This window comes from Desmodus rotundus, chromosome 2 (assembly GCF_022682495.2).
Source record: "Desmodus rotundus isolate HL8 chromosome 2, HLdesRot8A.1, whole genome shotgun sequence".
Classification (NCBI taxonomy): Eukaryota; Metazoa; Chordata; class Mammalia; order Chiroptera; family Phyllostomidae; genus Desmodus; species Desmodus rotundus.
Genome location: NC_071388.1, coordinates 204857888 through 204870074, shown reverse-complemented (window position 1 = coordinate 204870074; position 12187 = coordinate 204857888). Strand labels below are relative to the sequence as shown.

General features: G+C 52.7%; 1 protein-coding gene across 1 annotated transcript in view; it reads right to left on the bottom strand.

The window, feature by feature from the left end:
* INPP5D (inositol polyphosphate-5-phosphatase D) overlaps positions 1 to 12187 on the bottom strand; it is a 104541-nt gene that overhangs the window by 14435 nt on the left and 77919 nt on the right. The window contains exons 16-21 of the mRNA XM_045198336.3: positions 11955 to 12063; positions 11680 to 11768; positions 7096 to 7177; positions 3937 to 4026; positions 1557 to 1670; positions 273 to 355 (exon numbers count right to left, since the gene is read on the bottom strand). Coding sequence (XP_045054271.2) covers positions 273 to 355; positions 1557 to 1670; positions 3937 to 4026; positions 7096 to 7177; positions 11680 to 11768; positions 11955 to 12063 — 567 coding nt within the window. The remainder of the gene's footprint in view (positions 1 to 272; positions 356 to 1556; positions 1671 to 3936; positions 4027 to 7095; positions 7178 to 11679; positions 11769 to 11954; positions 12064 to 12187) is intronic.

Below are 12187 nucleotides of genomic sequence, written 5' to 3'. Positions count from 1 at the left end.
TGGTCAGCCAAGGCAACCTCTACATCCCTCCCACAACCCCTTACGGAAATTGAAACCCATGTAAAAACATTGGGGCCGCTAGACACAGGCTCACGTTTAAGCACCACTGAGAAGTACACCACAGACCGCCTTAACAGAGAGCTGGCCGCCGGGATGGGCAGGTCAGTGGAGGCCCACTCCCTCGCGTCAGGTCAGGGAGCGCTGTCACTGCCCAGCCCTGCTGGCTGCATAGCTGTGAAGCTTGCCCTAGGGGTGCCCTGTTCTTGAGTTACCTTTGGGAGGGTCTCGCCAAACTTCACCACCAGCTCCCCTTCACTCCCTTCTTCATTTTCTCCTTCCTGACTCTTGACGAAACCTGTCGGAGGACAAGGCTGGTTTTCCGAGAACAGGCCCCTAGGACTGTCCCACCTGGGACAATGAGGACACTGGCCTGCCTGCCTATGTCTGCAGGGGCCGCAGCATCGTTTGGGGGTTGGGTTTGCTGGGGATTCTGTTTTGGTGCAGGGGATGGTCATTTGCCAACGGGGTCTATTTATTTTTAGGAAAATCACATTTCTCTCCTTGAAGGCTCCTTTTTGCAACAAACCAGGCAACAAAGAAATCATAGCTTTTCAGGCAAGGAGATTAGGAACAGGGCAGCTCTCCCACGCCACTCAAGATAGCAGCCTTTTGAAATGCTAATTTAAGCTTCCTAATATGCTGTTTCCATAGAAATATATGCAAATGTTGCAATAATTTATTAAAAACACCCACACAAAAGTCTTCATCCTTTTTGGAAGTACTTTGCCCCTGCTTGGTGAACTGGGACCCGGAGACTTCATGGAGAAGGTGGGTCTCTCACCAGGCCCAGGCCCAGGGGAGTCCGAGAAGGGAGGGGGTGGGGCAGCTCTGCAGCTGGGGGCACAGGTCTTCTTCCAGATTTCTGGAACTCTCCACCATCCTGTCACCTCTTCTCCTGGCGTTGGTTGTGCCCCCACCCCCAAACCATCTCAGCGAGAAGACCTAGAAACCCCATGGGTCTGCCCACACGGAACAGCCTCAGACAACACGCCCGGAAGTGTCACTTAGAGGGGCGTTTTGCACTAACTGCTGCTGGCTGAGGGGAGGCTCCAGACCCCCAGGAAAGCTGTCTGTGGTGTGGGAAAGAGCAGAGGACTTCGGGCCTGGTGCTGACCCCAGCAGCTCTGGACCTTCGCCCAGGACCCTCTGATTCCGTCAGAGCTGGGCCTGGAGGGACCCTTGAGTGGGCTACACTCTACCCTGAGAGGCAAGGAAAGGATCCAGCTGCCCAGTCACCTACAAGGGGCTGAGGGGTCACGACCTCAGTGACCGCCCTGTCCCTGGAGTGGAGCATTGCAAACCACTGGGGGACCCCCCACACCACTGGTGTCCCCCTGTACCCTCCGCCTGCAACCCCACTTCTCTGACCCCCCTTGAGATGCATCCATGAGTCCTTCCCCGAGAGGAGCAATGGGGCAAAGGACCACCCATGGAGAGGCACTGAAGAGACAGAGTCGGGCCAACCGCAAGCAGAAAGAGGTCCCTCAAGCCCTTACTCTCCAAGCAGCTTGAGTGGAACTCCAGGTAGAATTTGGTCTGGGACTTGGTCTTGAGGGTGGCGAAGCATCTGAGAAACTCGATCTGCCCTTGGCTGTCGACAGTCCCGGGACCTGGAACAGGTGAGAACAGAGATTCAGGCCCACCGTGTGCCTGGAGATGGGGCGCTTCAAATCGGCCCCCCAGCACAGTGCTGCCCGCTGGGACCAGGGAAGGTGAGAGTCCAGGGCGAGAGAGGTTTTCCTGAAGTCCCACCACCCACACTGAGCATCTCCAAGGTGGCAACAGCCGCTGTGACGAACAGTTAACTGGTAGGGACAGAGTGGGATGAGCCAAGCGTTCCCGGGTCAGAGCTACCCTTGACTTTGTCATTAGAGCTGCATGGTCCCAGGCCACGGCCTTAAGCTCACTGCCTCAGTCTCCCTGTCAGTTTCGGCAGAGCCGCTGGTCTCGGCAGCTCGATACCCGGATCCATCCCGTTCCTGTGTTCAGGCCGTGCAGGACCCTGCTCTTCCTTCCTCAGGCACAGCCACCGCCCCTCCGGACTCCGAGCCCCTGCCGCTCACTGGTGCTCAGGTAACTTGTACTCAGTGTTCAGAGATGAAACTTCTGCAAGTGTCCCTAGGCTGCTTGTGAACAGGTGTTCAGTCTGCTCGCGTAAATCCTGAGCCACCGGGGAGCAAGGACAGACACTCCCCCGTCTCTCCCTTCCTTCTTTCCCGTCCTTTGCTTGCCCCCTGCTTTGCGGAGGAACCCTGACAAACATAATTGTGTGTGTGTGAGGTGTGCGCCGCGATGGCACATGTGCCCACTGTGAAATGATTACAAAGACTAGGACAGTTCTCATTCGCATCGCCTTACGTCGTCACCTGCGTTCGTGGGGAGTTTTGGGTGTGGGGAGAACGCGGGGCCTATTCCCGGTAAATTCTGCAAGCACAGTACGGTGACACTGTGTGATTACCTACTGCAGCCACCGGGCTGAGGCGCAGACCCCCAGGACCCCTTCATCGCAGAGCTGAAAGTCTGCACCCTCGACCTACATCTCCCCATGTCCCTCATCCCCGCCCCCCCCCCCGCCCCTGGGAACCACCACCCTATTCCGTTCCTATGATCTATGAAATCGGCTATTGTTTTTTCAATTTTCCGCACGTAAGTGATTCCACATAGTACTTGTTTCTCTGTCTGGTTTGTTTCACTTCGCTTTTCTCTCCTTTTTAAAGCACCATGGCCCCCAGGCCAGGCCCAGCTTAGGTAGATGTTCCAGGTTGTGGGTGTCTGTGGGCCTCTGCTCGGTGCCGAGCCCCCCCAGGAGGAGGCAGGCCGGACCCTGAGGATGCGGTGAGGGTCCTCATCGAGGGTGTGACAGCAAGGCTCTCCCCATCAGTGCTGCAGGAACTCAGAGAAAGGGGGAACGGGTGGGAGCTGGGGAAGGAGTGGAAGGCTCTGGAAAGCCAGAGTGTCCAGAGCTAGGAAGGAGAGAGGATGGTGGGTCACGGCCGCGCGGGGAGGGTAGGTCCCATCACTAGGGCCCCAAAGCATGGAGAGGTGTCCCAGGAAGGCTGCTCCGGCCTTGCCTACATCCCTCACAGCACGAAGGACACAGTCATATAGGCCGTTCCAGCCCGTGCAGGGCCCGCTCGGCCTTCCTAAATGCATCTGGGCTGTCTGCTGACCACAGAAGTGGGAGTTTGGCGGAGAAAGTGACCATAGCGCTCCCCAGTCACCCAGGCCCAGGACTGGACGCGCCGCAGAGAACGCCAGGCCCTTGTTGGGATGAGGGCGGCCCAGTGACCAGGGCTGAGCTGGGTCATTTGAAAAATTACCTGTAAATCTGAGTACTACTTACTCTAGTGTGTCCCGAACTCAGTCACCCGCATCCCACCTTCACACGTTTTACTTTCTGCCTACCACGCACCTACACCAACAGTGACTTCCATTGGCCTCAGACTCACTCCTTAAACTTGAATGAATGCATTTAAATAAGAAGGCCTGCCGCAAGTCTAAGTGGGCAACCGTGCCCCTTGCCTGGCACAGAAGAGACAAACGTGAAACATGTTAAGACAGACGCATTACCAATAACTGGTCATCTGGGTCCCACCCACAAGTGTCTCTGGTGGCAGATGTGCCCCACCTTAGAATACACTCACTCACCCCATTTTAAAGGCTGTATTAAAAGCGAGGCTTAAAAAGCCAACGTGTTTGCTGCACAGAACAGGAAAGGGCTTGGCCTGAAATCTGGGCCACGGGCGTGCCGGAAGGAGGGGCCTGCGTGCAGACAGCTGGCTGCCGTGCAGACAGCTGGCTGCCGCCACCAGTGGGTGACGCCCAAGGGCTCCTGTCTTTGTGGACCAGGAGGGACGGACACCGCCCACCACTTACCATTTTTGGAGACAAACTGGGAGGTGACTCCTGCCTCAAATGTGGCAAAAACAGGGCTGTGGTCACTTGTCATGATGTCGCTGGTGCTGCCTGCAGGGGAGGGAAGCCGTTTCTGAGCAGGGAAGGAGAAAGCCTTCTGGTCAACCCAGGGATGGCAGACCCCCGGTGGAAATCACTTGCACTTATGGAAGCCTCCAGAGGTTTTGCGCTTGTGTTTCCACTGACCTCCCACAACCACGCCCAGAAGTCCCAGTAACAGTGTGTGCCACTGTCCCCTCTGTTGCCCAGATGTGCCTGTGCTCATTTTCCCTAAAGACTCACGACTTTTAACATAGATCTCGGAGTGCAAGCTGTGGAGAGTCTTGGGTCTGAGAACTCTGCTGTACTGACAAGTGGGATGGGGATTTAAGGTCACCGAGCTCATCAGGAAGAAAGACGGCACTTCCCCCGGCCCATGGTGACTTGCGGGATCAGAGAGGAGAGGAGGTGACGAAGTGTGGACACTGAGGGCACCCAACTCTTTCAAGGAGCTGGGGGCTTGATGGAAGGGAAGGCAGCAGAGCACGTTGGGCGCAGGTAAGAGAAGGAACACTGTCTAGAAATACAGAGCTCTAAGTGCTTCTGATGTGGCCACGTGGAGGTGCCTGGCTGCGGACTCAGGGCAGCGGGTTTATCTTTAGAATCGGAGTCATGAGGTTGGGTGGAAGCAGAACCAGAAGAGGATGTTCGGGCCCCCCCGGAAAGACACGAAGGATGAGAGGAGACGAGGGGGAAACTCCAGGACACACTGACCATTAATGGGCAAAGGAGACACAGCACAGGGGACCAAGAAGGCAGTGAAACGGATTTCTGTCCTTTTCCATAAAGCAAATCAGCAAGAAAAGGAGAACCATCCCACCCTTCAACCACACAAAGGATATGGGCAGAAAAGTCACAAAAACAATACAGATGACTAATAAACACGGAAAAAAATGTTCACTCAGTAACAACCATCAGAAAGAATAACCAGACTGAAACAATAATCAGATCGAATGTGGACAATGAGATGGGACAGAAAAAGGGAAGCAAGTGAGGTCACGGGTACCAGGGAGAAGGAGGGCATGGAGTCAGGGGCCCAGGGGAAAAGTTAGCCCAGAAAAGAGGAGGAGGAGGATACCCCTCTCCGAGACAGCAGGGAAGAGGGCAGGAGGCGCCCCAGCCTAGAACATGTTTGGACACAGACGGGAGGAAGTCAGGGAGGGTCTGGTGCCATGTGAAGCAGCAGAGGATGGCAGGAGGGGAGTCGGCTGTGTGCGGGGCTGCAAGTGTGTGGCGGCGGCCAAGAAAAGGGGGTGTCCTGGCAAGAATTTATAGGGTGGACAAACAGCAGTTTAAAAAATGTTCTTTAAAATTTTTTAGATAGGGCCCTGGCTGGTGAGGCTTAATGGATTGAGCGCCAGCTTATGAACCAAAGGGTCACCGGTTCGATTCCCAGTCAGGGCACATGCGTGGGTTGCAGGCCAGGTCCCCAGTAGAGGGTATGTGAGAGGCAAACACACACTGATGTTTCTTTCCCACTCTTTCTCCCTCCCTTCCCCTCTGTCTAAAAATAGTAAATAAATAAAATCTTTAAAAAATAAATTAAATAAAATACTTTCAATAGGTATTGAACATAATAGCACTAAGTATGCCCTGGAGCTTAGGCGGACCTCTGCAGCCACGCTCTGTGTGTCTTCCCGCACAGTGAGTCTGGCCTTGACCATGGAACTTCCTTTGATCGCAAGGACATTAGCACATGGGAGGTGAGCAGAGACTTAGAAGACTGCACTTCCACATCTGGGACGTGCACGAGGGAACCCTAGGGCCAGGAAGAAGCAGCCTGGACTAGCCTGCTGGAGGCAGAGTGACTCATGGCTGAGTCACCACCACTGCCCCTGCCGACAGCCAGTCAACCCCAGATCCGAGCGGGCTCCGGGCCTGGGTATGCCTGGACAACACCGAACAGAGCAGAGTTGAGCCCCTTGAGTCCAGCCCAGAGCATCGTACGCCACTGCCGGGTTTTAGGGTAGTTTGTTATGCAGCACTAGCTAACGGATCCATTCTATTTATGTCATCTTCATAAGACTCAAGCTCCCAGGTGACCCCCATTTTCTCAGCTCTGGACATTCTTTCCTCCCCCCCAATTTCTCACTCACCTGCAATTCAGTAAACCTTTCTACTGTGCTCTCCGGCACTCAGTGAAATAACCTTAGCGAAATTCCCCACATCATCAACTTTCCCTTCCCGTTCCCGCATGCCTTCAACCACCCCAGGGTAGTTGCTCTGGTCCCTCTGGACAGCAGCAGGCAGGCATAACAGAAAGCAATGAAAATCAGTTCCACTTTTTGGGGCCTGAGTTAACGTGGGGATTTGCTGATCCCCAGAGAGAGGGTGGGGGCCATGAGGGTGGACCCTGGGCAGCAGAGCGTGGGGCAGGGCGGGAGGCCTCAGCTGTGGGACAGGCCTGGGGTCACAGCAGCCTGTCAGGGGTCCCTGGCCTGTGACGAGGTCTCATGAGGTGCCTGCCGGGCCAAGCATGGCCTCCTTTGGATGTTGCTCTCTGGGAATGTGTTCCAAGGAACTCAGCTCTGAATTTTTAAGTGCACAGAGCAGAGTAGTTCCAATAACAGGAACGAACAAGTCACTTCTCAGAATGCGCACTCAAGCAATTAAGAATTCCTTCAGCATATTGTAAACTTCTAGGGTCAATAATTATTTAATCGTTTTGATAATTTTCCCATACTTATTTGTTTTAAAATGGCATATTATGCCTTTTTCTTCCATTTAACTCAATTTATCTTTAAATCTCCCCAGATACACATATGTATACTATGTATTAGGAGGAACCACACAAATTTCCAATATTTGACTATTTTTGATCCATGAAAATCACCACTTCCACATAGTGCAAACCTAATAGACCCTGTTCAAAAGAAATACATCTATATTTCTTTTAAAAAGTGCTCCGTAATTCAAATGTTACCCAAACCAGAAGATGCCATGTTGCCGCCCAAGATGGGAAAGCGCACACCCACTTCTTCAGGGGCCCGGCCAGGGCTGCAGGGAGCACTCCCACTTTACAGATGGACAGCCCGGAGCCCCGTAGCCTAGGGCAGTCGAACCCCCCAGCAGGTCACTCACCGTAGGACTGACACACCACGTGCACCAGGGGGTAGGACTTCCAGAGGACTCGGTCACACCAGGAGGGCAGGTTGTACTTCATCTGCAAATCAAAGTCACAAGCTTCGTAAAATGCCTGCGACTTCCAGAGCATATGTATCAGTAAAAGAAAAGATGAACGCGTGGCCTTGGCAACCCTTGAATTTGTCTGCTGTTGGTTCTTTACAGAATTTCCCCACAGATGACTACACACCCCTTCGCTTGCCTCCTGTCCCCATACTCTCAGACTCCCTGGCTCCTGCTTTAGAGGAAGCCTGGCCCGCCCTCTGTGTTCCCTCACCTGCCCTCCTCCTCAGTTCAGCATCTCATGTATTTTTACATTCTTTTCCTATTTCCTAACTCAGATGAAACCCTCTACCTGTGTTTTCAACCCAGGCTCTGCTTATCTTCTCCAGCTACTTACTTTAATAACATACTCCAGCTATCACAGCTGACCCATCCATTCACACATCCATCCATCTATCTAACCATCCGTCTACTCGTTCATCCATCCACCCACTATTACATCCATCTTCCCAATTACTTATCTATCCACCTATCCACCCACTCATCCACCCACTCAGCTATCCATTCGTCCACCCATCCACTCATCCACCCATCCATCCACCCATCCATCCATCAGTCCGTTCACACATCCATCTACCCATCTGATCATTCAAACAACATGTACTAGGTCAAGTCCTCTCTGGACTTCACTGGTGAGCAGCACTTGTACCAGGTGTAATAAACAAAGCAACCTGGCAATGATAATGACCCCCCTTAATCAATATCCTTATCTCCCGAAGTTCTAGCTCTCTCTCCTCTGCCTCCAAATGTAAAGGTGCTCATCCTAAAAGAGCCTGTCTCTGCCATCTCCTTCAATTATTTTTCTCTCTTCTTCTTTTTAGCAATTTTCTTTTAAGAATGTTCTGTTTTTGCCTCTATGTCTGGACTGTCTTTTTTTTAACTTGGAGTACAACTCACATAGAGTGAAGTGTACTCATCGTAAATGTAGAGCTTGAGGGACTTTCACGGTACTACACACCCATTTCACCACTACCCGGATCAAGATTTAGAAAACTGCCACCGCCACCAAAGGTTCTCTGTCCCTTCCTTGGCAATACTGTCACCTCTCTGAGGTAAACACTGTTGTGACTAATGTCTCCAATGATTCATTTTGCCTACTCTTGAACTTATAAATGGACTCGCCCAGTGTACAGTTGACCCTTGCATGACACAGAGTCTGTGCGGGTCCACTTATACGCAGATTTTTTTCAATAAATACATACAGTACCATAAATGTATTTTCTTTTCCTTTTGATTTTCTTTTCTCTAGCTTAGTTTATTGCAAGCATACAGTGTAGAACATACAAAAAGATGTGTTAATCGACTGTTTATGTTGTCTGTAAGGATCCTGGTCAACCGTAGGTTCCTACTGGTTACGTTTTGGGGGAGTCGCAGGTTACATGTGGATTGTCTATTGCGTGTGTTGTTCAGAGGTCAATTGTACATTCTCTTGTGTCCGGTTCTTTCACTCATGTTGTCACTTTTGTCTCCTTCATGTTACTGCCGGGTCGCATGGTATCATATGCATATACCACCCTTGTCTGCTCTACTGTTCATGGGAGGAGGGCTGTTTTCAGCTTTGGGACATTGTGAACAAAGTTGTTAGACCATTCTTGTGTTTGCCTTTTGGGGAACAAATGGACTAATTTCTCGCGGGTTCACACCGAAGTGGAATTGCTGAATCACGGGGTGCTGTAGTTTCATAAGGTCACTTCTTAACCTTGCCGCTCTCAGCCCTGGCAGCCCCTGAGAATGACAGAGATGCGGAAGGTGGGGCCTACCCAAGATCTATTGCGTCGGAACCTGTGGGGATGAGCCCCAGACGTCTGTGTTTCTGAAAATCTGCACCAATGACTCATCTGCACAGCCCTGGTAAAGAGCCAGCCTGTCCTCCTGCAGCCGGGGTTGCACCTCCGAGACCCTGCGCACCCTGTTCCTTGAAAACCCACCAAAACCTCTGACCAGCTCCCCGTGCCGGGTTCACCAGAATGACACACGCTCTCCACTCACACGTCACACCGGTTACCGACCACAGTCTCTCACCCTGGCTTCCTTGATGCGAACTGCCTGGCTGGCCTTCCCACCACCTGCGTGAGCAAACGTTTTCTGACTCCTTTGTTGTCTCTGTTTCTTCCTCTCATCTCCTGACGGAGAGGGCCCCCACATCTGCCCCTGGCTCTTCTCTCCTCATCCTCCACTCGCTCCTTGTCTTCTCTGGGCCAGCAACTCCCCAGTCTATGGCTCAGCCCTGGCCTTTCTCATTAGCATCAACCTAGTATTTTAACTCCTTCCTGGATGTTTTCTGACATTTTCCACTGCAGAAGTCTGAAAACAAGCTCTATCCACGCCCCCCCCCCAAGTCAGCTCTGCCTTCCGATTTTCCAGTTTTTAATCAATGGCCATCGGACCTATCAACATATCCTACTTTTCTCCTTTTCTTTCACTTTCGTTGTTCTTTTCACCGACTCAGGCCCCTGTTATTTCTCAGCTGGACCCACCATATGAGCCTCCGCACTGGTCCCCTGTGCCGTCCTTGCCCCTCCCACCAAGGCAAACTAGGGTGCTTGCTCTGAGCCTCTCTGTGACACTGCCAGTCCCTCCACAGAATGGTCGCTGGCTCCCTGGTACTCATGGAAAAGGTTAAAACCTTAACCTGGGGACATTTGAGATCCTGCTCTCCAGCCTACGTCATCGGTTTTGGCTCACTCGAATAAACTCTTATAAACATACAAAAACAAAACAAAGTAAACAAACAAAAAACCTTAAACTGGCATCTAGGACTTTCCCCTCTCCACATCAAGTCAAACAGACCATCCCCTCCCCAGCCCCAAACGTGTCCCCCTGAACCTGCCACACAGCCGCGAGTGGACGCCTCGCAAGAAGGGGTCCTGCCCTGGGGGAATGTCCTGCTCTGGGGAGGCCTCAGCCTCACTCAAGGCAGCAGTCCTGGATCTTCTCTTTTCCTCGGTAACTTCTCTGTTCTGGCATCTTCCCTACCCTTGGCCTTTCTCTCCTGTTCCAGTTCTCCACGTGCCCCGGAGCCCCAGTGAAGCCCAGAAGGCTCGCAGGCAGGGTGTGAACCATCCCCCGTTTCCCTAGGCCTCTCATGGCCCCAGGAAACTCGCCACTGCAGCACTCTGGCCTCAGGACCCTACTGCAGGCCTGCCTTCCCTGGGTCGGGTCCCCTGAAGACACTGGATGCCAGAGTTTCCTGCCTCGGCATCTGCTCCGGCAATTCTTTCAACCAGAAACAGATCAGCCTCTGACCCTTTGTCATGGCTGCTTGTTGAAACCCAAGGTGTCCTTTAAGGCACCACACATGGCTCCTCTTTAAGAAACCTCCCTTACCCTGGCTGGTGTGGCTCAGTGGGTTGAGTGTCGGCCTGCAAACCTAAAGGTCACCGGTTCAATTCCTAGTCTAGGGCACATGCAAGTCAGGTCCCTGGTTAGTGGTGTGCGAGAGGCAATTGATTGATGCTTCCCTTGAACATCAATGTTTCTCTCCCTCTTTCTCCCTCCCTTTCCTTTCCCTCCCTTCCCCTCTCTCTAAAAATAAACAAATAAAATCTTAAAAAAAAGAAACCTTTCTTGATCCTTCCCGCCCTGAATGATCACTTCCTTCCCTGACTGCCCCTCACTGCATCTGGCACCATCAAATTCTCCAGGCGTATCTGTCCTGTCTTGTGTTTCCTGCTATCAACTCTTGGGGGGTTCGCAGTGCCAATAGCCCGCTCCTCTTTAATCTGCCGTGCCCTAGCAGAGCACCCAGCCCATCACGGGTCATCAGCAAATATCTGTTGGACAAGAATACATGAATGTTTTATTACTGCATTCCCCACACACAGTTCCTGGGAACCCAAGTGGCCTCGTGCGTGGTTCGCTGGCACCCCGTGGCCAGTCGGGGTCGGCACCTGCATGGTCTCGTGGGGAACTACCATGTTCATAAGCCCACAGTGGCCCTGACAAGTCCTTGCTTAGTGATGGCTCATCCGGCAGATTAGCCCACGTATTGGACCACAGGGGTTTCTTTTCAATGAGCTTCAGAACCCGGTTAAGGAAATAACACTTTTGATCCTCTCAGAACCCTTGAATACCCGGACAGAAGGTAAATACCAGGGAAGTCACAAGTCCAACTCCTTATAGTGTGTAGGTCGGGTTGTCCAACCTCTCCTTTTCTTTTTTTAATTTAAAAGATTTTATTTATTTATTTTTAGAGAGAGGGGGAGGGAGGAAGAAAGAGACGGAGGAAAACATCAAATGGTTGCCTCTTGAACGCCCCCAGCTGGGGTCAGGGCCCACAACCCAGGCATGTGCCTGACTGGGAATCGAACCGGGTTTATGCTCTGTGACACAATCTACATGTGATTTCTAGTTTTCTCTCTCTTTTTTTCTGTTGCCTAGTGGACAAGGATGCCCCCCTCAGTCCCTTCGCCTTTACAGGAACGGACCCAAGAGAGGGGAGACCTGCTGGGGTGGAGACAGCAGACGGGGAGCACTCACCCCCGTGGCCTTCTGCTTAGTGTAGGCGTATTTGTCCCGAGTCAGTCTTTCAAAACGGTAGGTGGGCGCGAACGTGATTTCTTCCTCCTCTGAAACCAAACGAAGCCCTGGTGTCAGCCTCCCTGTCCTCCCTGTCCTCCCTGTACTTTCACATCTGGACAAGGTCCCTTAGCCTCCAGGCATAATCCCGCCCCCTCCCCCCATGAGGATGTCGGGACAAGGGGAGACAGAAAGACAGCTGGAGAGGGCCCCAGGGAAAAGGCCGCAGTGCTCACCGAAGTGCAGGAACACCTTCTGCTCCTTCCTCTCCGTGAGCAGCTGGTCGTGCGCCAGGAGGTCTGTGTACTGCTGCTGCTTGATCTTCTGGATGATGGCTTCCGCCTCCTGGAGCGACGGCAGGGCCGCCGTGAGACCCCTGTCTCCCCCAACAGGACCAGAGGCACGCGTCCCTGCCCGCTGCTGCCACCCCAGGTCCCTGATGCGCACCAGACCGGTCCCTGTCTGGGGT